Raw genomic sequence first — 24,620 nt, forward strand, 5'->3', positions numbered from 1 at the left:
GACAGATCTTTAATTGCTACATGCCTTTGGACTATTCTTTGGGAATTATATTTCAGATTCCTGACAGTGTACCTGTTTGTACACAACTCCTGTTTCATTAAATATCAACAATACAGCAACAGACATAGCAGGGAAACAAATTGTAGATTGCAACATGTGCCTTACCAAAACGATAGAAGAAAGATTCTAATTTTATTTGAAATGTTGTGGGGAAACCTCTCTGGGAAAAGCAATTCACGATCACTTTTAAGAAAAACCAGAGAAGCTAAAATTAATAAGTCTGTAATATATCAAAAGGAAGGGTGAGAATAGTTTTTCTTTTTCACTGCTTGCCCCTTTTCTAATAAGTTACATTTTCATTTTACAAAATAAAGATACTTTTTCAAATGTAGTTTATAGAAGAAGATTATAGCAAGGACAATCAACTCCTTAAACATAGTCTTCAATATTTCTTTGAGGGATTTTATAGCTAGGAGATTTTGCTATCTAAACACAACACAGTACAACTAAAGATGATTTGTTAATCAGTCATAATTAAATTCACAACATGGTAAAATGCATATTCTAAACCAGAAAATATTAACATTAAGCATTATTAAATATTTTGAGGCATTCAGGATCCATTAAAAGGGAAGGCATATCACGAGGCTTAATGTTTTCAAGGGACATAGATATTGGCATTGCCCATTTCCAGTGAAGATGGAGTCTCATGTGTATGAGTTGAATTTGGCATGGTTAGATTAAGTCAAGTTGGGCGTGTTAAGCTGACGTCATAAAGATCAAGATTATCTCTGGCTGAAACTTTCTTTATTGTTATGGCTGTAGAAGAATTGAGGCAGCTAAAACTGTAGATAGAGTATCTCTTCCATGTGTCAGTGATAATATTTTTAAAAAGCCCTTGCCTATTTATATTCAATAACTTATGAGCAGTTGGGGAGGTAAAACTCTGTGTTGGGGATTCATTTTGTGAGTTTGCACATATTTTCTAACAGAAGGATAAAGGAAAATATACAACAATTCTCAGCATGTAGAGGTTTGGAACTCGTCTTTCTCCATGTTTTATTTGGCAGTAGACCAGTGGTCACAGTAGCTCTTCCTGGCCTCTGCATCAAACCAGAACAGTGCCATACTGTTCAGTTCTTGGCACAGAATTTTAGCTACTCTGAAATGAAGAGCGGAAAGATTAGCTCCTAACTGTAGAACATCTGGAATTGTTGTTCATATATCAAATATCTGCTTCCAGTGCTGGTAGAACATATGCAGGAAGATAGATACATGAACTGTGTATATGAAAATGTCATTTGTGCATAAGATTAGGAATTTGGCAGTTATGCCTCAGACAGTAAATATCAATAGTTTTTTTTTTCTTTTCCTTCCAAATTAATGATAGATATCCTGTTAACCATATTGGAAATGTATGGGGACATCAGTTTGTTTTAAGTCAAAACTATGGTTGGGACATATGTAGGATTCTGCCTTGATGTCTCAAGTATTGGCAGCTTCAATTTTTCATGTCCTCTCTTATTTATAAAGGCATTTCTCTCTAAGAAGAATGTTTCCTTATAGTCTTTATGTACTTGTAAATATAAATATTTAGATGAAAGTTTAGTTCAAAGACAGGCAGCTGAGACATTTCATTGTGCCTTCATCCCCAGTGTTTCCGTGATGAATGTTCTCATACAAAACAATTCACCTCTTTCCACTTCATTAAAATGATGTCACTAAACTTAGGTAATATGAAACCAGCCATTAGTTTACAAGTAAATGAAACTACTGCATCAAATGATGGTGCAAGCCACATTTCTCTGCTCCACATGTTAATATTAAGGATTACCTCTGGTACAGAAGAGAATCAGGTTTCTTCTGTGCTTATAACACGGATAGATAAAATTGCCAGTTGATCCATTGTGGCAATGTAGGGTTGTAAGCATTTTGTAACTCCATGAGCAACCAGAATTCTATGCATCTGAGGCCTCTTTCATGTATTTCTTTGAGAAGATAAGACTAGAATTAATGAGCTGGTAATGAAAATCATGAAGTCTTGAAATGTCAATGACATGGGATTTAAGTCAAGATGGTATTGCCACAAGGGCATTCTAGGCATTGTGTGGTCATTATTTTGCTCTTACCTCAATAAGTGTGCAGGATGTTTTTCAGAAAAGAAAAAACAAATGCTCCAGTCAGCTCATTCTTTTAGTGAAGTAACTCCCATTCAATTGCAATCCTCAGCCCTTAAAAATTAAAGAAAGAACATTTCTGTTAGTATTCATCCCTTCATGAATTTCAGTGGAGAGTAATACTGAAATTTGCTTCCAGCTGAACTTTTTCCAGGGTAAAATTCCTTTTCCTGATGGAGTTAGCAACTAATAAAATAGAAGTAATAAGTTAACTCTCATTCCAGTAAAGTTATATTTCTTCTCTTTATTCATTCCAGTAAAATCTCTGAATGGTTTACAAGAAAATCAAAATATTGTATGCATACATTCACAATGGTAATTTCAGAGCATTTCCATACAAGCAATTTAATGACATCATTCAGTCATTGCTGAATGAAGAGTCTTCATATCACCACAACAATGCCAAGGTAATAAATCACTAGTAAAGAAATGCTCTCAATAAATGCCTGAATAGAATGACAAAAATTGGAAGGCAATATTCAATTAAATGAAATGAAATTAAAAATAGATGGATTCAGAGAAGTCCCTCAAAAGAAATACTCATTGCATTCATGCTGAAGAAGACTTTTCTTTTGATTTTTGGTATCATTTGAAGTCTATGACGTGCCGTACAAAGTGCTTTCAGATCCTAGTTTAAAACATCTAATGTCCAGAACTAATTTACACTAGAACTTCTGTTTCTGTTTCTTTTCTTTTTTCCAGATCCTGCAATTGTGAATGGAGTTTACTGGTCTGAATCATTAAACAAAGTGTTTGTTGACAACTTTGGCCATGACCCTTCCCTTATATGGCAGTACTTTGGAAGTGCAAAGGGATTTTTCAGGCAGTATCCAGGTAAAACAAAAAATGCATGTGCTTCTTTTCTGTCCTCCTTTTATTACATACATTTATTTACTGTTCCTAAAAGAGTAGCAGCAGTCAGTTACTTATGGCATGGGGCAATATAGGCAGAATTGGTGGAAGTATTTCACCATTATAATAAATCAATTCTGTTTGGAAAAGAGAAAAAAACCTCAACAAGCCAAGGAGTTTTAAGATCAGTCTCAGTGGCCCTTTTTTGACTTTTTGTTTCTTTTACTACCAAATCTGTCTGAAGCAGCAAACTTCCTTATTTTTCTTGGTGGAAACAGCTGAAACCCTTAGGACAGATCCCCTGCTGTAACAGTATTTGAATGTTTAATAGAAAGGAAGTTTTAATTTTGCTTAGGAGTTTAGAAAACATGACTTAAGGCTGCAGTAGTGCTGATTCCACAGCTGTGACAATAAAAGCTCATAACTAAAAATAATATTTTAAAGGGAGCATTTAGAGGGGCTTAACTGTTTCCTAGTTTTTATACATAACCTTAAATGTTACCATGCCATTTCTTTTCTGCTGCCAAATAATGATTTTGCTAACTAGTTAAATCTGATTCCCCCGTCTGCTGATTTCTGCTGGAAGCTTTGGCAGCGTGAGAATACTGTAATATGGGTGGAAGAACTCTGTCCATAAGTAGCTTGAATGTAACTTTTACCTCCTTCTGCTTCTAGTAGTAATTTCAGAGGAGGGAATGTCATAAATGAAGGACATATTAATAAAATATTGTTTTGCTTTTATTCAGATTATATACTGTATGTCCTGTGAATATCTAGGTTTCTTGGAACGGGAACACAATCTTTTAAGTTGAAAACGTGGGCAATCACAGTATTTTAACACAATTACTAATACATTACTGAAGTATAATTAGAGTTGTTCATAATTTAAGGAGAACAAATGAAATAAATAGATACAATACCATGCATATTGAAATACCATCTAAATATGGTATAAATAATAATTATTAGCAATGGAAATGATCGAGTCAAAGATAAAAATATTTCATATGATTGGTGCTCCCAGGCTAGCTTTCTTAGGTAAAGCATTGAATTCTACTTGCATCCTACTAGAAAAAAATATTTTGATTCTTATCCTATTTTAAATTTTGATTAAAAGTACGTTGATCAACTATACAATGAGAATAAAGAGAAATTTAAGAATAAAAAAAATCAGAAAGGATATAGCACACAAAACAACAATTCTCACATAGTTTGTGAATAGAATTTTATGGAGTGATACAACATTTTAAATGTATGTATTCATTATTGTTGTCCCAAAGAAAGACCTTTGTATATGTGGCGATAATCTATTAGGAGTTGTGTACTTATTAATTGAAGCTTAAATATGAATAAAATAGTCTTTAAATATGCTTTAGACTTTTTTTAAAAACTAGTAATTTTTCAACAAATAACGTTTCGTACACTTTTAAACAACATTGATCTAGCGCAAGACATACTTTTCACAATGATAGAGTAACTGTAATAGCTGATAAATGAATTGATTTCTTGTACTGCGTTATTTTCTAGCTCCCTTAATGGACAGTAAAGCTGTAACAGCATTAATTATTAAAGACTGTTCTGTATTTGTTCTTGTTTTAAAACAATTCAACCAAAATCAAAATTGGTTATTGCCAGCAGACATGATAATATAGGTACCAATTTGATTTGATTGTACTGGCTTTTCCATCATGCTCTAGAAAATATTTTATTAGTATAACACAGTTTTAAGATGGCATAATGCTTTTGATTTACTCCCAATTAATCTGTATATAGTGTTAGTTCTGAAACTGATACATATCTATTTGTCAACAAATGGGTGGGTTGATGAAAGGAGAGAAATTCCTTTTGTCTTTGATTCTTGCCCTGGCAGGATTTAAGCAATCTTAGAAACATCAGTATCGGAGCTGTTGGAGAAGGATGGAAAGACAGCCATGGTGATTAAGATTAAATATCTTTGAAAACAACAGAGTTTACTTTCGATTAGGCTTGCCAATCTGGTCAATAAATTTAAAAAAAAGCAATTTCAAGGATGAAAACATACATTGGGAGTTCTAATGGTATAATATTGTTTTCCACTCCAGGAATTAAATGGGAGCCAGATGAAAATGGAGTCATTGCATTTGATTGCAGAAATCGAAAATGGTAGGTCATGATTATGAATTTCAGAAAAGTTAAGCTGATAGAAAGGGCCACTGTTGCATAGTTGTTCAAGCTGTGCCCTGCACTGGGAGAGCACAACTAGCAAAAGGCAGGGAGTCAGTGCCACTTGTGTTTCTGGGCAAAAGAACAAAAAGTGAGTGATCTGCTGGTAGGTGAGATCTTGACAAACAGGAATAGCTGACTTGTAACTGGACAAAGGTTGCTCACATAGACTCCCCCCTTCTTCCATTGCAGGGATGCCTTTTCCTAATTTCCTAATGTCCTGTATTGGTTAGCAGTGGCCCTGAATGTGGATTCCAATAAATTCAATTTACATTCTTCCCTATTGCTCTTCTCCTTCATCCAGGTATATTCAGGCAGCCACTTCTCCTAAAGATGTTGTCATTTTAGTTGATGTTAGCGGCAGTATGAAAGGACTTCGCTTGACTATTGCAAAACAAACAGTATCTTCCATTTTGGATACCCTTGGAGATGATGACTTTTTTAATATAATTGCTGTGAGTATCTCTATGTTCTTTTTCTTATTAAGTTGTTCTTTTTTCACTGGTGTTGTTCTGGGGTTCTTTATATACACATAAGGACATCCTTGAACTCAGGGTAACTTGTAACAGTGCACAATTATAGTGTCCACCAAAACAATAATTAAAAGATTTAATATACAACATGCAATTTATATATAACAAAATATTTCAGAGTTGGAAGAAAAAAATATCACTGCCTGGAGTTTAACAGATAAATAAAGAAATATTTTAGCAAATTTAATTCACCAAGGAAACTGTAGATACAAAATATTATTTTATTAGTCCAAAACTGGCAGATTATTCTGAGTCTCTTGTGTCCAGGTGAGCCAAAAGCAAAAACCAGATCTTCTGTATGATAGTGATCAAAGGCAGTTTGAGCATATATACCCACTAGTGGAAGAACAGTGAACTAGAGAACAGTGAATTGCTTTACATCTGATAATCATGAAAAGGGAGACATGGGATCTTTTCATAATTGTTGTGGTCCACCGGCAGCCTGCGGAGCTGACAGCAGAGTCAGACAGTGAGAGGCTGGGGAGGAACATGGGCCAGTTCTGGAGTCTGGGGAAGGCTCAGACGAGGGCTCTGCATTGGAGGCAGAGATGGGGCCAGGGCCATCTGGGAGTTATGTGCTGACTCTGGAGCCTCCAGAGTCTGACATCAGTGAGACAGGAACAGGGGGAGCCTGTTCCCAGTGCGTGCATGCGTAGAGCTGCCAGAAGGCAAGAACAGTTAAGACAAAAGTGGCAACTCGGGAGTAAGGCTTGGAGATGATTGGCCGCTCCCATGAGACATAAAGGAGGAGCAAAGGGACATGAACCTTTGCAGGAAGCAACTTTGTTTGTTCTGGTCGGTTTAAACTCTAAAGCTCCATTTTGACTTTGTGCTCTGTTTGGCCTTGCAAAGCTAATTGGCAATTAGGTATTTGGCAGTGTTTCAAGGGAGATAAAGGTGGGTGCTTATCAGCCTTATCCCGAAAGACTGTGGCAGACTTCTGTTGGACTATTCACAAACTGCTTGGGACTCATTATGGGCTGTGAATGAACATAATTCACAGCCGTTGAAATAAAAAGAGGGTTTTTGGAACTAAGCATGTGATTGTTACTGTCTCAGGAAGCCTTGGTCAGAACAATAATATGAAATCACTAAAAAGCAACATATAGATAGATTTCTAGGAAGAAACACAACACTGTAGCTTTGTATATGAGTTGAGTAAAGGTCCTAACTGTTACTCTAAGAGACTGACTCTGCACTTAAATCAGGAAGAGATAAGGAGTAACATAAATCTTTGCAAATGAGACAATACTGCATATGCACGGTCACACTGTGTTTGATATACTTATATGTAAATAATAATAAATATATATATATAAAAGGAGTAACATAAATCCTTGTGTGAATTCTACTGTCAATTGGTCATTAACAGGTACCGATTGGCCCGATAATAAACATTCCAGTTTTAAGGATAGTACATGAGAAATACAAGGAACATCTCTGCTCGTAAACAAACATGTCCAGAACACTACATTCATAAATTGCTGAACTGTTAATCTTATAATAATGCCTTGGAAACTTGTTCTGTGTATAGTCAAGTGCTCCAAGGAGCTAATGCCATCTCTAAGGTCAAAGACAAGGTTCAGTGCCTTTTTGAGTGATGAGGCTTTCAAAATTGTGGGCTCAAAGTAGGCAAGGTCAGAAGGAATCATTTATGAGAATCCTCACCTGAGGTTGTACAGTTCCACTTCCATCAGTACTTGGTCACCGAGACTGAGAAGGTCGAAGGGAGAATTGAACATCAAATATTCTCCAAGGCTAGAATCTTTAGCCTCACTTTATGAGGGATAATCTTATGGCCACAGTATTTAGGATTGCTATGTAACAAATTAATTAAAAATTAAAAAGCTACATTTATTTTCATAATACTTTTTTGAACTATTTGTTTAGATTGGAAGGTCTTATTAAAATAAGTTTTAATTCTTGGTCCACAATGAAACATTTTCTTAATAATATGTTTCTACAATCTTAAATCAATTATGCATGTTATGGAGTAGCTTAAGAATCCAAATATTTAGAGATAGTAAGCAGTTAAATATATATTACTACTCTATAATTACTAGAAATATACTTTCAGAAACCTTTAGAGCACATCTACTTTCTCAGATAGGAAACATTAAAATTTATGTCACATATATCATTATAGTGCCCTTATTCATCTATAGTTAATAATTATACTTTTATTAGTGGAAGTTCACAATTTAGGAAATCACAATATCTCTGAAATAAATTTCTCAATCCACAGCATCCAGTTTCGGTTTTAACAACAGCCTATCAATTGTCTGTGAATTCAGATGGACGAACAATTTCCAATTTCTGTCATAGAAATCCATTTGCAAGCTGGTTCCAGATCTTTCATGTTCAGTCATAAACTAATTACATGTTATTAGATAGACATCAGTTCAAATATAATCTTCATTTAAGAAAACCATGGTTGGTTTACCCCTAAACCCAGTTACATTGGCTTCTTGCTATATATGTCTTAATAATATAAAGTGCTGCCATCCAAAACATTCTGGGGATTTTATCGGACCCAATTTAGAGTGGTTATAAGCATAGCCAAATTAATATTAGAAGTAAAACTGTAGTGAAAGATTGATTATTTAATAGTGCAAAGAAGACATTTTTGCACATCTCTATAGGAACTGCTAGACAAAGGTGTGGTGTGGGTTTGGCCACAAATCTTGGTTTTATGGAATTGATTCTGTCATTTCTGTATGAAATTGGGACCAGCAACTTTGTCACCATCCGACATTGTAGTAAAGTGTGACACCACATGTTTGTATTTATGCAATGGTTTAGAGGTTTACATAATGGAGGTAACTGGGACTACTGAACAGTAGTCCCAGTTACCTCCATTAGGCAAACCCTGCACAGTTGAAGCGGCATGTAGTCAAATGATTGCCATTTGAGGCTTCCTGCTTTCTTCTCCATTGCTTCTCCATTGCCTGGCAAAGAAGGGTATGAATGGCAATTATGACACTGCAGGATGATGAAATTGCAAGCCAACTGCCAAGTGCCCAAATTGCGATTACATGACTATGGGCACACTGAAATGGCTGCATTGTACCCATTGTAAACACCCATTGTTCAGCACCATTGTAACTCTGAATGGTTGCTGGATGAGTAGCCTTTCAACAAGGATTTCCTCTATATATGCATAATACATGTGTTTATCACTCTCCTGGTGGACGATTTTATGTCACATTTTTGAGAGCTGAAAGAGATACAGATTTCTATAATCTATATACTGTACTGCTAAAATTCTCATTGTCATGTCTTTTAATTGGATGACACAGTGCATCATATGGCAACACTTTTTGAACCAAATGGTTTAATTCAGGGGTGTCAAACTGGCAGCCTGAAGGCCAGATGTGTCAAGGGCAGGCCACACCTACCCCAGTTCCACAAATTGGAAAACATCACAAAATGTCACTTGACAGCAATGTGACACTGCAAGTTTGAAACCCTTGGACTAACTGGAATCTGTCCAAAATCTGGGGCCCATGATTCCTGAGGAAATAAAATTTGGGAAAGTTGTTCTTGTTTCAGTGTTACTGGCTGCTACTGTGCTTTTGCTGTGGTCACATGATCTTCATTTTACAACATTCTGTGATAATTTCCCCGCCTATCTTGCAATCCCTTATTCCCTCCCCTACTTAGAAGCAGCCATTCACTTGTCTGATGAAAAGGGAAGGGAAGGGAAGAAGGGAGGGAGGAAGAAATCCCTGCATGCTTTTCCTGGCCCACGGCACTCCCCACATTCTCCCTCAACCTGTGTCACTTCACTGCATGTCTTCTCCAACCCACACCCACATGCCTTCCCTGACCCATGCAATATCTCTTGTGCATCCCTACACATCTTGCTTGACCTGTGCTACTCCTGCAGGCCTTCCCTGTGGCACCTCTTTCATTTTCCACATGCACTTTCCTGACTCACACCACCAGCCATGCACGATCCCTGACCTTTTGTGACCAAGCCACTCTCCTAACCCACTCCACTCCCCCCGCCATGTACTCTTCTTGACTCACACTGCATCTCTGCACACACCTCTCATGCAACCCCAGGCCTCCTTCCCAACCAGTGCATAATTGAATATGGAGGTGGTATTGAATACTATTCCAGTCCTATAGTTAAACAGTTCTGTTGTCTTATGTGTCCTGGATTTCATTTCATCTGCCAATAATTTTTCTTCTAAGAAGATCCATTAATAAAGTTACCAAAAAGTCCAGTGTATAAAATAACCATAAAAAGATAATACAACAAAAAAGAGGTGTGTCTTTCAGGGATTACTTATTGCAAAAGCTATATAAAATTGATGGACTGTTGTAGATGATTGCATTGCCAAAGGAACTGTTAAAGTATGCATTTGCTTTTCTGTAGTTTAAGTTAAGTATAAGATCAGATCGGCAGTGCATGAACTGAAATGTCTGCAGTGATGAAAAAGAAATGTTTGCTTTGAAGTGAAATTCTAAGTCAAGCATTAAATTAACAATGTTATCATAAAACAGAGTGCTAATTCTGCCTGGGGAAAATGTTTTTATAGAAAAGTAGGCTATCTCTTAAATGAACAATGATCTCAGAATTTTTCTAAATTTAATTTAAGTTTTTCATAGAAAACATTTCAGAAGAAAAATAAATGGAGCAGAAGAAAGCCTATTGATTATTATTGAATTTGTGTGCAGTAAATGATTGTTTGCTGCCCAGAGTCACTTGCTCAAGGTAGACAGCTATAAGATATTGAATAAACAAGCGAACAAATAAAATGAAATAAAATAAAATAATATGGAAGAACTCTTGAGAGACGTAGTCTTAGCTCAGTTGAGAATGATTTGTAGGATTCATTCAAGTTTCTAGGTAAGGGTTGCCAAGCTAAAAGAAGGGAGTATGAATTCATCTTATTTCAGGAATGATTGACTAGAAAATGGTTATAATTCATTAATAGTACAACTTGCCAGAGAGAAGGTTTCTAATTCAATTCTTGGTACCTCTAAAAAGTATTGAGAAAGAAGGGTCCTTCCTGAAACATGTAAACTAGCCACTAGACAGGGTAAAACAATACTGTAGTGAAACTGATAGCTTGATGGACATGCAACATAGTTGTGACAAAGAGAAGACTTTATGGCAACGAGAAAACTGACACTGGAACTCTCTCCTTTCAGCTTTGAAATTGCTTCTGACATTAAATACCACAGGGAAGGGGACGTGTTATGAGTTGAACATGGAGCAGCTACAAGGTGCATTAGAAAAAAAAAACATCCTTGAAATGAAGATAAGGAAGGGAAAGTAGGTAGGTAGGTAGGTAAAAGGAAGGAAGGAAGGATAATGCCACATCACAAGAAGAAAATTTAGCTCTTAAGTAATTATAGCTTTAAAAAAATAAAGAATGAATGGTAAACAGTGCAATGAAAAATGTCAGAGTGTTCAAAGTGAAATTTACATTTTCATTATGCTAAGATATTAAAGTGGCTTAAACTGTATTCAGACTTGGATTTCTCATTTTGAATGACATACAACTGGATCATCTGAGTTCACAGACTGCTCTTTAAACAATCTTAAAACAAAAATCAAATTGAATTGGTGCAAGAAGAACAAATGTATCATTTCCTTTCAAATGCCATCAGACTTGACTGGAAAAAGTATTTTGAGAATTTTGTGCCTCTCAACATTTACTTGAGTGTGCTCTGCTGGGAATCATGGCTATGATCTCTTAATTGCAGCTATAAAATATTTTAAACGGTATAAATATAGAACATTGTTTTCTAGAGTTATTTCTGGAATGAGGAGCATTTGTCAGTCTTCTGAGAACAAATGTCATCTTCATAGAGAATGCACAGAGAAGAATTATATTATATTATATTATATTATATTATATTATATTATATTATATTATATTATATTGTTATATTATATTATTATATTATTATTATATTATATTAATTATATTATATTATATTATATTATGGGAGCTGAATGAGCACAGGGTCTATCAGAACTAAAATGTGTTCATACACTGACCGTCCATAAGAGATCATTATGAAACTAAGTCTTCTTTCAAAATAAATTTTATTGAAGTAAGTGGACTTATATAAAAATAATGATTAGTATTCAGTAATGTTTGACATAGAGAGTTAGTTTGATTTAATGGTTAAAAGACCTTACCTAGAAAGAAGGAGATTGTGCAAAGAAGGATATCCTGCCCTTGAGCCAGTCACTCTCTTTCAGCCCTAGGAAGAAGGCATTGGCAAAATTCCTTAAAAAAAAATATGTTGCCAAAAAAACTCTATGGACTCATGTAGTCACCAAGAGTTAAGGCAGCCCAAAAATACTTTTAGGAAAATTTAGCTGGCCATACATATTGTAAGAGATCCAGGTGACCTGTTATTCTATTCTTTATTAAGAAATCCCTAGTAGACTCATCAAGTCTATTACTATATCCTGAAGAGTAGATTTTTAGGGAGCACAAAGAGGAAAGGAGACTCAAAAAGCCCCATAATTTTGTTCCATTTAGGATGGAACTGTTATGTAATCTAATGCACATTAAGAAAAATACTTGCTAAGAGAGCTCAAATTAAAAAAAGAAATTAAATTGGGTTGTAGATCCTTTCAGCCTGTAAAGTTGTTGTCAGTCAATATCCAAAGTATCTAGTTAAATTCAGTCATGTTTTTCCACTAGATCTGCTTTTGGTACAAAAGGAAATGTCATCTCCAGGGTCCTATTTTGTATATGGTTTGTGATGTCACAGTGATTGGGATACCACTAAGTGGAGGGCTATCTGTAGTACATTTAAAGCAAGGGTGTCAAACTCGTGTCATCACGGTGGTGTCATGTGATGTATCATAACTTTTTCCCGCTTCACTAAAGCTGATGTGGGCATGGCCAACCAGTGACGCATTTGGCCCACAGGCTGCACGTTTGACAGCCCTGATTTAAAGTATGTGAATAAAAGCAATGAATTCAATAATAGATTCTTAGGTTTTTTTTTTTTCATGTTTCCTCTCATTATCTTAAATTATATTTTTCAGATGTTTATGTTAAATGTCTCTTCTGTTATCTGCAGTATAATGAAGAACTCCACTATGTAGAACCATGCTTGAATGGAACTTTAGTACAAGCAGATAGAGCTAACAAAGAGGTAAGAGAAAATGATAATTATTTAAAGCAGAAAATATTTTGCATATGAGGCATATTGCTGGATTTCATTTGAAGTAATTAAAGCATATAAATTTAACTGAATTGTTCCATCTGCACATTCAAAAAATGGTTGTCTGGCGAGTTGTCACTGGTTTGTTTGACTCAGGTCTGGAAACAAGATTTAAAAGCTTTCTAATGCTCATTCTGGTAATTATTGTCTTAAAGGAAAGGCAAATTTGAGAAGCCATAAAATTCTTCTCCAGGTCCTGATTAAAATCCAAACTGTACAAATGTTCCCAGCCTCCCTATGAAAACCACCACAGTAAGCATCAAAATGGTAAAAAATAAAATAAAATAACCAGCCACCATTCATTTCCCAGTGATTCTCTTTGATCCTGAATTTCTGATGTTTTTCCATTTTATTTTGGGAAATATGTCATTTTCTTCAACTCCTAACAAAGCAATATAAATGTTCTCAAATGGTTTTGCTAGTGATTTGCCTTTATTCTAAAATAAGCTGTGGGACAATGCTTCCAAACTGATTTTTCATGGGAGACTTTTGGAAATTTATCTCTTTTGGTAATGAATTGCCTTAATTAGTCAGTTTGAGAAAACTCAGTCTGTAGGCTAGAAATTTGCTGTAATGTGAATCTGGGTAAAGCAATCATTTTTCTCTTCACATAATCTATCTAACAAATCTTAAGTTTGCCGTTATTACCTTTATTTTGGGAATTAATGATACTATTTACCAGTTTGGGCATAAGTAGCTCATCTTATTTATGAACTAGCTTGATGGTAAGTAAGACAAATACAATTATCTTTTCAACAAGCTTTGAATTCTTACAATGATGGGTAGTGGATTTTTTTGGCTAAACATAAAATAACAGCATTGGTGTCAGGTTTCCAAGTAATATGCCCATAGCAAACACAACTCCGAGGCAGGTAGGTTCCTCAAAGAATAGTCCCTGATCATCCCCGATTCTCCCCATTCCTCCCCCAGGGATGAAAAATTTCAGACTATCCTTACCTTGAATTGCTTTTTCTGTACCTGCTGGAATTGCTACAGCTTTTAAAAATCTAGCATTTTGTGGATTTAGGGAGAATGCTGATTCATGGATATAAACCAGTGTTTTCAGCTATCCTTGAAATGTTGCAAAATAGCTGAATAATTGAGTATCAAAGTTTTGCTCTGAGTTTTTAATGGGTTGGTTGCTTGCCTATTTCAATAAGCCTGAACATTCTGATGAAGGTGTCATGGAATTCATAGGTCAGTTGAATAGACAATAAAATGTCTGTCTCTTGGAAGCATAGAAGCACATAAAAGTGATATGTGATAGAAGAATGCTGCTTAAAATGTAATTTCCAGAAGGAAGGTATAATATAGTCTGTGGATGTCAGTTGATTCGCACCATTCTTAGCTTTGAATTATTTTATTCTAATATTTTTTTATAAAATTTGCAAATGTTCTTGTTAATCAATTTGCTGTATATTTCCAGAAATAGCTTTGCCCTGTGCTCATTGTTGTCTGCCAGAAGATAATTGATTTCAGTATCAGAATGTAAGCAAAGTAAAGGGTGGTGCAAGCAATCAGATACACATGAACTGGTCTGGAATATTTGGCAGAAACAGAACATTTCAGCCAATGCCTTTACAGCTGCAGCTAATAAGAGTAAGGAGTGGGTTTAAGGCCTTTACTGAGCTAAGTAACTGTGTACTAAAGTGGGGTGGAATGAACATGTTGAGATTTATACAAATGTTCAAACAAATAAATTCCTTTCTTTATACATGGAGTATAAAAAGGCCTAAAGATTTAGGATATCTAAATATAGGATTTCTTACAAACGAGCAAAATCTTGATAGTATAAGTAGGTATTCATGCTTGAAAACTTTTTTTTTTGGTCAAGAATGTTGTACTGCAAAAGGGTTAGAGAGAAGCAGGGTGCCAATTTTTTCCTTGGTGATTGAAATAATGAACTCTATTTAATCCATTACTCTTCTATAATTCACAAGAGTCATTAACTTCTCTTTAGGTGATCTTTTGGAGCCATTGTGGAGATTTAGATGCAGTGGTTGAAATCTTCCAATTTATGTTATGCAAAGAGCTTTCTACTATATATTTCTTTTTGAAATGACCACCCCTGTGGCACGTCTGGGCTATAAACTGATCCCCAATTGAAATAACTCTGTTTACAGAAAGTTGTCATCTTACACCTATTTCTAGTGTGTAAGAATGTCAACCAGCCACTTTAGGTGAATTAACTGTTAAATAGGCTGGGGAACCCATACTGATTCTCTATGAAGCAGGTAAATAGTTTTATCCAAAGACAGATGCCTCTCTGGCCCATTGTTGTCTATTCTAACTGTGATTTACCAAATTCTTAAATAGAGACTTTTCTTATTTATCTCTCCATGATTTTCTAACTACAGAAGCAGCTGAACCTATGGCCTTCTGCATGTAAACATTGAGCTATGTTTCCCTCCTCTTTCACATTATGGGCAAACAAGTCATTGTTAGTTTGTTACATCTTTGGCCTGTGATGTAGCTAGAGCTAATTGTGGCAAGTTCTCATTGAAATATTTAAATGATGTAATTAATTTTCCAATTGTATATATGGGAGGGACAAGCCATTATTAATATTAATCATATTGAATGTTAAATTATATACTAGTTTTCTTTTTGTCCTGAATAGATTAAAAATAAATACCACATACTAATAAATGTTAAATAAAACAAATTTAAAATTTATAAAATAATGCAATCAGTATATTTGAAGAATATGGTGCAAATAGATAATTGATGTATATCTTTTCTGATACCACAAGAAAATAAAAGAGAATATTTGTAGCTCAGGGTTGAAATGAAGGGTTCTTGATACTCTCTGAGCTTGGCTGTTTTCTTGCAGACATTTCATTACTCAAATCAAATAATATCAATACACTGATATTACCTAGTTTGGGTAATGAAACATCTGCAAGAAAACAGCCAAGCTCAGAGAGGACCAAGGACTTCTCACCTTAAGAAAAAAAAGAGAGCCAGTTTGGTTTAGTAGTTAAGAAGGTGTTAAAATGGGGAAACACCCCCCCCCCTTCCTCTGACAAGCTTTGTAGATGAGCATCTACAAAACTTGCATGTGTTTCACTGTAATTGTAAGGCATTTTCTGTTTTAATTTGATATCAACTTTCTGGGATTGTGATTATTGAATTGATACAACCTGCTTAGAGTGTTTATAATTTATGAATTTGCAAATTCTGTCCAATTCTGTATATTAGCAAATTCTGTATATGTAAATAAGTAGATTTGTCATGAAAATATATCAGCTCAGGGAAAACTGGTTCTCTCATTCTGGAGTTGAGTAGAAATGTAGTGAAGAAACATTCATGAAGGGTTTTTTTTGAAAAAAGTTTTTTATTTTATTTCTTAAAAATATATTGTAAATGGATAAGAGAATATACATTTACAATATATTTACCGGTATAAGAAATAAAATAATAAACTTTTTTCAAAAAATGAAGTTTTTTTCTTTGCTATAGCAGACACTGCAATCTCAAGGTAAACAGAGATCTGTATTGCAGACTTCAGAATATATTCCATAGGAAAAGCATCTAATTGGGCTGTTAAAGTCACTGAAATAGGTGCTTCAAAACATGCAGGAAAGTAAGACAACCACACATGCATTCACATGTTGAGACAATTGGGAACAGTTTCCAAAACAGCTTTGTGAAAAAAAATAAATGCAACTGCTTTTATTGTTTAAAAAGCGGTCTGTGGGTTGAATGCATTGCAAAGGTGTTCATTGGGAATTGTTTGAGAGATCTAGTATCAAATTAAGTCTCCAAGACAGTTTTATTTGAATTGGCTTTTAATAGCCAACATTAAAATGAGGCTTCTGTTTTTATTGTCTCATTGCATGTCCACTTGTTCCTGCTGTTCACATCTTTGACATTATCTGCCAAAATAAAATGTATTTTTGAAAATTACATTCAGTGGGATCAAAAATGCATCCATTGCTTCTAGTAGAGAGTGGCTAGCTTTTCAAAGTTATAATTAGACTTAGGAGCACCATCATTACACCTTTTAAGGCTACTTCACTTGGGGCAGTAAAAATCCAGATAATTATTAGATGGGAGCAAGCAGCTGAACTGTCCTGCTTCTCTTTCCTGCCATCTAGTAAGCACTCATATATTTGCAGCCCAGATATATTAGTCTTAAAATATTCCTTCTCCTGCCCCCATTTTTTAAATGAATGTCAACCATTATTTGAATTGGGGCTACGGCCCAGGTAACCAAAGTTTACTATTTTATTCTGCCCAATCTCCTTATCCTAACTTGTTCTTTGCTATTGGTCACATATCATTGAAATTGAAGCTGGGAGAGAAAAGTTAGATATCTCACTTCTCTTAATTTGTTAGTAATGATCCAACGGTATAGAAATATATCAAGAATATGTAGGATATCAGATAATAGGTTATCATATCAAATTGCTTTGCTCACAGGTGCAGGGTTTTTATCACCTTTGTGTGCTTTTCTTGTGTTCCATATAATATAAGTTTAAATTGTATTCATTTTAGCAGTGAGTACTGTCAGTTTATTGGCAGTAGGCAGTTTTGCAAAGAAAGCTTTTAAGTAACATCTGAATCAAATGAACTGTTGTAATGAAATGAGCTCAGTGGCAAGTTTAGTGTCAGATATGACAGGGAAAAGTTAAAGTATTTGATATGTTTACATGAATAGCTTGCATGTGTACAAATTTAGAAAATAAGCAGGGCACCTAGCCTCATAATGTTTTATTAATATATTTTGTTTCTTTTGTAGTTTGAAAATGCTAATTTTTTTTTTAAAAAAATGCAACTTATGTTGTATCAGAGGAATTTCCAACTGAGGTTAAATACTATAATTTTATATACATTTCTTTTCGCGCATTATGCCAGTATCTCAGTCCCATTCAAGGTGTAGTGCACAAATGAAAAAAAGTATTGATCAATTTTCTTCGGTAGGGTGGGATGCTCATGTCCTTCTGCCTGTGCAATTGTAATTTGTTTCTATAGAAACAAATGTCTTCTTCTCATTATTCTTATAGACCAGTACTAGTCTTGTTTATGGTTTTGTTATTAAGCTGGTCTTGCCTTTCAGTATGCCAATTTGTAAAACATTCCTTTTTTCCCCTTTTCAAAGTGGGAAATAGAGCAGACAGTGTTTTATCATTGTCTGTGCTTTTTCAGCAAAATTACAAACATGTGCAACAGCCTAGGTTAATACAAGTTTACTCAGGCCAAGAAGTTTTCATGTTTGAGAAACTCCATATTACATGTTTCTTACCTCTTAGGAATTATATGACTATATGATTTAATGCAACTCTACATTTAAGGCAACAGTACCACAATTTGCATTTTATACATTAAACCACATGCAGATACACACTTAAATATTTCCAGATGAAATTAAGAAGACAGTGTACCTAAATAATGGGTACCATAATGGAATCAGAAGCTTACCTGTGTCTACATGTTTAATCCTTGGAACAATGAAACCTCAGATTGTGTTTGGTTGAATGTGGTTACAATTCTCCGTGAAGCCTACCATATAGCTCAAATATCTGGATTGTGTCTTCTTTTTGAGATGGATGAGTTGCTCATTTTTGACAAGATCATGATGCTAGGCCTATGCCAGAAATTACTTCTACTTTTCTAAAGCAGTCTCACTCCATTTGCTTTCTTCCAAATTGCTTTCATATTTAAATGATATTCTCATGGATGAGATGCAGGATCCTTATACATACCATAGTTAAAAAGTAGCCCACCTTTCTTTGTATTGCTCTTTCTCCAATATTCTGCAGACTCCCTGACTTCCCATTGTTCAGTGATATAACTAGGGAGGTATTTCTAGCAACCTTTTTTGATGGAACTTTTAAAAAATAACAGCATTAGTGATCACTTCTTTTTTAATATATTCTGTTTTGTACAGTGTTCTGGCTTGATTATTCCTCTATCCAAAGTAGTTAGGAGATCACGCTTAGACAGAACCTATCCTGAGTTTCCAAGATTATTCCTTCCTTTCTTCTAGTGTTCATTGCTTAATTAAGTATTTGGTGAAATAGATAGTTTGAATTATGAAAGTTGAGATTTGGAGATCAGCTCTGAAGATCAATGCCACCAAATCTGAGCAAAGATTTTCTAGTGTTGTCTTAATCTTTGGGTCCAACAAAAATAATTGTCACTTGCATCTTATTCTTTTATATATATATAAGTTTTTTTTATTTTTTACAAACATACCAAATCAATGCGTGAACACTGTGGCACCTGGGTTCTAATTCTAATACAAATAAAACTAGTAAAATTAATCATAATTATTAAATTCAATCAATTTATATATTTCTAATAAGGATACACAATTATAATAATTTGCAATCTGTCATTATTCAATTATTCCATATTTTCTCTTATTGTTACTTTTGTTTTATTATATAAAAGTGTATACACTAACATTCCCCCTTCTCTCATCACTTATTCTAACTTTTAATCATATTACCTTTTACTAAAAAACATTTTCTTTCTATCCTACCTAATTTCTAGTCATGTCACCTACTTAAAAAAAAGAAAAAGAGAGAGAAAAGGAAAAGCAAATCAAAACAACAACAGAAGAAAAATAATCTATCTATCATCTCTTACCCACTTCAATACTTTAATTTCTATGCTTTTTGAAAAAAAACTCGCCTCCCAAATTCCTCTCTTGGATCTCTATCTCTTAGATAATTCCAAAAGTTGTTGAAAGCCTCTTTACATCCCCTTTACAGGTTCAATCTTCTAGGATAACATTCAGGGGTCTCTTTAGTTAAGAAAACTTCCTTATTTTCATACTTGGGTCTCTAGTAGTCATAGGGTAGTTAAAAGTAATCCAATAGATATTTTAACAGTCCTTCATGTAGATATTCCCAGGCTTTTAATTTTTCCTTTCATCAGCAGGTGGCACTCTTAGCTTAAATTTCAGTATTGCCACTAATCAAGCATTCATTTAGTCGTAGAACAATTTTAAAAGCAGAATAAGTTTTGTAAGTAAATGATTCCTGGCTTTTCCGGCAGGCCTGAGGCCGTTGATCTCGCTGTTGCAATCTGGCGAGATCCGGCCATGAATGGTGTGAATGGGTTTTAATTGTTTTTAATGTTTTAATTTTTAATGTTTTTATATATGGTTTTTAAATGCATTGTAAGCCGCCTTGAGTCTTCAGAGAAAGGTGGCGTACAAGTTGAACAAATAAATAAATAAATAAATAAATTCCAGCATTTTAAAATGCCTTCCCAGTACCACATCTTCCCAGTTTAAGAGTCTGAATATATTTTCCATATATTTCAAAACTTATTATGTTTGTTTCCTACGTCCCTCACTTCTGGTCTGGTAGTTTCTCAGAATGCTTAGACGTTGCTTTTACAAATAATTCTGAGCAAATAATTCTAAATTATTTGAGAGAAGGGCAGTATAGAAATTTAATAAAATAAAGAAATAAATTGTTCCTTGGGGTTGAATTTAAAGCAAAAGGAAATTCACTCTCCCATTTACAGACACTATTCACCTACTTCGCTCCAGCAGCAGTCTTAGTTGTTCATTGGTTGTCCCAGCTTTGTGGCAGCCATCTTTAGCTGCCTCTTCTTCTTGCTGTGGCTGAAAGGGTAAAGAAACCCTGGGTCAGGCAGGAGAGCTACGACTCTCCTCGACCTCACAGGATGCCTCTCTTTGCTTCACTGCCCCTACAGGATGGCTTTGGCTCCTCTTGGAGCCACAAACAGGAAGGAGTCAGCACAGTGAACACGGAGACCCATTCACTGTGTCTGAGAGCACCGTGCCATCAATCGGAAGTCACTTGTATCTTATTCTTATGAACCTGTAATTTTACTAATCACATATCAGGATATAATTGCCCTAATAGCCCATTTCATTTGCATAACGTTACCATTATGCTAGAACCTATACATTTGAAAATTTTGTGATTATAAATGAAGATGAAGCATGAAGATGAAGATGAAGCATGCATAAAAATTAGTTTCAGAAAGTTGTATTGTTTTCCCAGGATTCAGATTCATGAAATCTAACCCAGTTCTGGTTCCTTTTATTCTTTGTTATAATTGAGTACAAAACTTTTTGTTGTTGTGGCTGAAATAGCGATCATATTTTCAGAGAGCCTTCTTTTCGCAATCTGGCAAACCATACTTCTTGACTGTACTGTAATTTCAGAAAGGTAACTCTTATTATCTGTATCTGCAAGCTGCTCTTGTGACCATAACAATAAACAGAGATAAAATTATTCTGTATTATCTTGATTTACTGTGAAGAACACAATAATAAAAGCAGTTAAACTAATCTAGAAATTGAAAGCATATTGAGCCACCCAATGTATGTATACTGGTTAATATTGTCCTGGTTTATGTTTCTTCTCATGTTTACAGGCAACAAGTTCTAATATGAATAACGCTGTAGTTTTTGTTTTTTTGTTTTTTTAAATCCTGATTATGTGAGTTCCACTCAAGGTAAAGGACTAAGGGAGACAACATTGGATTTGAAGGGTGTATGTATTTTTTTTTAATCAAATCTAAGAGCAAGGAACACTTTGTGGGAATTCTTTATAACCCCAAATGGGGGAAGGAGGGACTTTGCATTGAGTTATGTCCAAGGCGGGGATGAAAGAGAAAGTTTCAAGCTTCACATGATTATCTTTCACAGAATCACACATGCAGTAGGCTATTATCCAAGTGAGAGACAATGAAGAACAGAGTTTGTTTTAGAAAAGGTATTTCCATTTATAGAACAAGGAAGTTAAATTTTCATAACTTTACTGCTTTATTTTATTAAAGGCATAGGAAAGGCATATAAGTACTTTTTCCTAAGATGATAACTCTTTGAAGCTGAAACCTAGAGTGACCCAAATGATTGACAATAATAGTCATCTCATAATTATGTTTTTGAATGTCTAATAAGTCATATTTGATTATGGGCCATCAAGTTGGTAGAGAAACCGCATAGACAGATTTTCTCAGAATGATCTGGTTCTTCAGATCTTCCAATAGTGTAAATATAGTGGTGCCACTATATTTATTCACCTTGCTCCTAGCCATCCTTTTTTCCTCTCTTTCCTTCCACCTTTCCTTTATAAAATTTTCAAGAGACTTAAAAAAAAAAGTCTGGATGCAATTAAAAATAGTAAATACTGCAAATTAGAAGAGTTGCTTTCATCAACATACTTTTTACACAGAATCTCCTAGCAGTCTCTGCTTAATAGGAGACTTGAAGACAGTAAACCTGATTTCTTTGCATATGAACTTTTTCTAGTATATTAATATTTGGCATGATGTCAGTGTTGCATCTATACACATTACAGAAACATTATTTTCCCCAAACATGGTTGCATAAGTCCCAAATGTTGTTAATGTAGGAAAAGCAGCTTTATTCTTTGCTTTCTACCCGGCCAAGTGAAATGGCTATGCCTGTAGCTGTATGCAGAGACAGCTGAGAACAGCTCTGCAAGCAGCTGCTTGGATTTTGCCAGTAACACATGTTTGAACTGTTTGAAAAGAGGTCCTTTGAGTTGCTATGAAATTCCTCTTTTTCATGCTTTGTGCAAATCTCCTACTAACATAAGTTTTTTGTGTGATCTTATGCTCCATTTAGAAACACTTTTTTCAATCCTTTAAATTTCTCCCCAAAGCCTTATGGACTTGCACTCCTAATGTGGGGGCTTTCATTTTTCTTTTTTACAAAAAATTATCATGAAAAACTTAAGACAACATATGAATTAAAGAGGATATTTAGAGACTTGTCCACAACAAGAACAGGGTACTTGTTTCCACAGCTACACTACTACACTCAGAGCAATCTATTTAATTTATTGGTTTCTTAGATTTGTATCCCATTTCTTTCTGAAGTTCAAGATAGCCTTCTCCAAATTTTCCTCACAGCAAGATGTCCGTGAAGTAGCCTTATATGTAGAGTCAAATAGTAAGCTTCTAGGTTAAATGTGGACTTGAATTTGAGTCTCCTTTGGTTTTAGTTATAACCACTTAGTTTACTTAGTTTTCTACTCACATATCTGGTGTCAGGGTTCCAAGTAACACCCCCAATGAAAGAAAACTCTGAAGCTTGGATTTCCTCAAAGTTACATTTTATTAGAGATGTCATATTGGCACATCTGAGAAAACCTAAATCTGAAAGTTCCCAGGTTTTACCTCCCAAGTGAAAGTTCACATCCCTGCACAGCACCCTCATGTCCATCACGTGGTCCAATCATCCATCGTCCAAATTGGAGACACCTCCCAGTCATCCGACTCCACGTGCCAGAGCAGTGCGTCCTTGACTCTCTGAGAAAGGAATGCAATCCTTTCTCTATGCAATCCCCCCTCCCATTTTCCCACAGAAGAATATGTGGCAGGCCTGAAGACCCAAGTGTAAAAGATGGCTTCCAGGTCTGACATTTGTTTTACTTTGGCCATGTTATACGTGCAAATTCATTGGAGAAGGCAACGTTGCTAAAATGTTTAGTGGAGCAAGAAGAAGGGGCAACCAAAGAAAATGTTGGCTTGATAGTATCAAATCTGATACAAAATTAAACTTCCAAACGATTTAAGCTGTACTCGACACAGTAGCATGGAGAGAACTTGTCTATATTAAGTCCCCAAGAGTCAGACCCAGTGGTGGATTTCTACCAATTCGCCCCGGTTCAGGCGAACTGGTTGTGGTGGCAGGGGGAGGCTCCGCCCACTCACCTGTATGTCAACATGGACACTCTGCACATGCCCAGAAGGTTCTGCGCATGCCCAGAAGCACCGTGCGCGAGCAAAACAAGTGCACACACACACTCACAGTTCCGAAACAGTAGCGAAGGTGGAACCCACTACTGAGTCAGACATAACTAAATGGTTAAAACAACTTCTACTCCAGCAGACTTGACCATATAATGATACAAAAAACAAACCTTTGGGATCAATAAGTTAAGATGAGTTAATTGGATTCCCTTGGTTTTATTTCAATTCTGTTAGGGCAGCTCACAAATACATGCTATATCAGGATGAGTACCAGAAGTCTATTGGTAAGGACATTCCTTTAAAACTATGCATATGTTGCTTCTCAAATTTCATATTCTACATGCTTCAGATTGAAAGAGAAAATATCATTAACATTTTGCAAATGATGAAATATATTTTCATTGATTAATTTGAGCAAAATATAAAATCCATTCCATAGCATCTGACTCTATTGTAGCTTAAATGCTTATTGAGCTGAACAAAATTTTGAATGTTTTGAAATACTGAGATGAACAAACCAAATTTACTGGGTCAACATGAACATTAAGTTACACTAATTGGTTTGGAAAATCAGCCCCAGTTTGTGGGAGTAACATATGCTTCAAAATGGCCCTAAGCTGATTCCCCTCCCCTCTAAACGTATGAAAATTTTATCATTCACTGAACTGTATGAATCCATTATTTCAGTACAAAAAATGTTCTTTATAGGAAATTTACAAAAACAATTAATATTAGGCATAGCAGCATATAATTTCTTCATATATTTCATAATCAATTTTCCCTTGCTAAATCTAAACAATGCATGGATTTGGGAAAGAAAGAACAATTTGTATTATTTATTTAAAAGATGATGTGGTAGACAACATTGGTGTGCGATGGATTTCATCCTGAGATGTTTCTTTGTTGATAGCAAATTCAAGAATAAGGTTATATT

General features: G+C 35.0%; 1 protein-coding gene across 3 annotated transcripts in view; it reads left to right on the forward strand.

Annotated features, from left to right (window-relative positions):
* Positions 1 to 24,620, forward strand: part of CACNA2D3 (calcium voltage-gated channel auxiliary subunit alpha2delta 3) — a 563,616-nt gene that overhangs the window by 279,643 nt on the left and 259,353 nt on the right. For all 3 annotated transcript variants that reach the window (XM_060688326.2, XM_060688328.2, XM_060688327.2), the window contains exons 6-9: positions 2,880 to 3,011; positions 5,111 to 5,171; positions 5,536 to 5,686; positions 12,827 to 12,901. In XM_060688326.2, coding sequence (XP_060544309.2) covers positions 2,880 to 3,011; positions 5,111 to 5,171; positions 5,536 to 5,686; positions 12,827 to 12,901 — 419 coding nt within the window. The remainder of the gene's footprint in view (positions 1 to 2,879; positions 3,012 to 5,110; positions 5,172 to 5,535; positions 5,687 to 12,826; positions 12,902 to 24,620) is intronic.

The sequence above is a fragment of the Pantherophis guttatus genome, chromosome 2 (genome assembly GCF_059756535.1).
Source record: "Pantherophis guttatus breed Tessera chromosome 2, ASM5975653v1, whole genome shotgun sequence".
NCBI lineage: Eukaryota > Metazoa > Chordata > Lepidosauria > Squamata > Colubridae > Pantherophis > Pantherophis guttatus.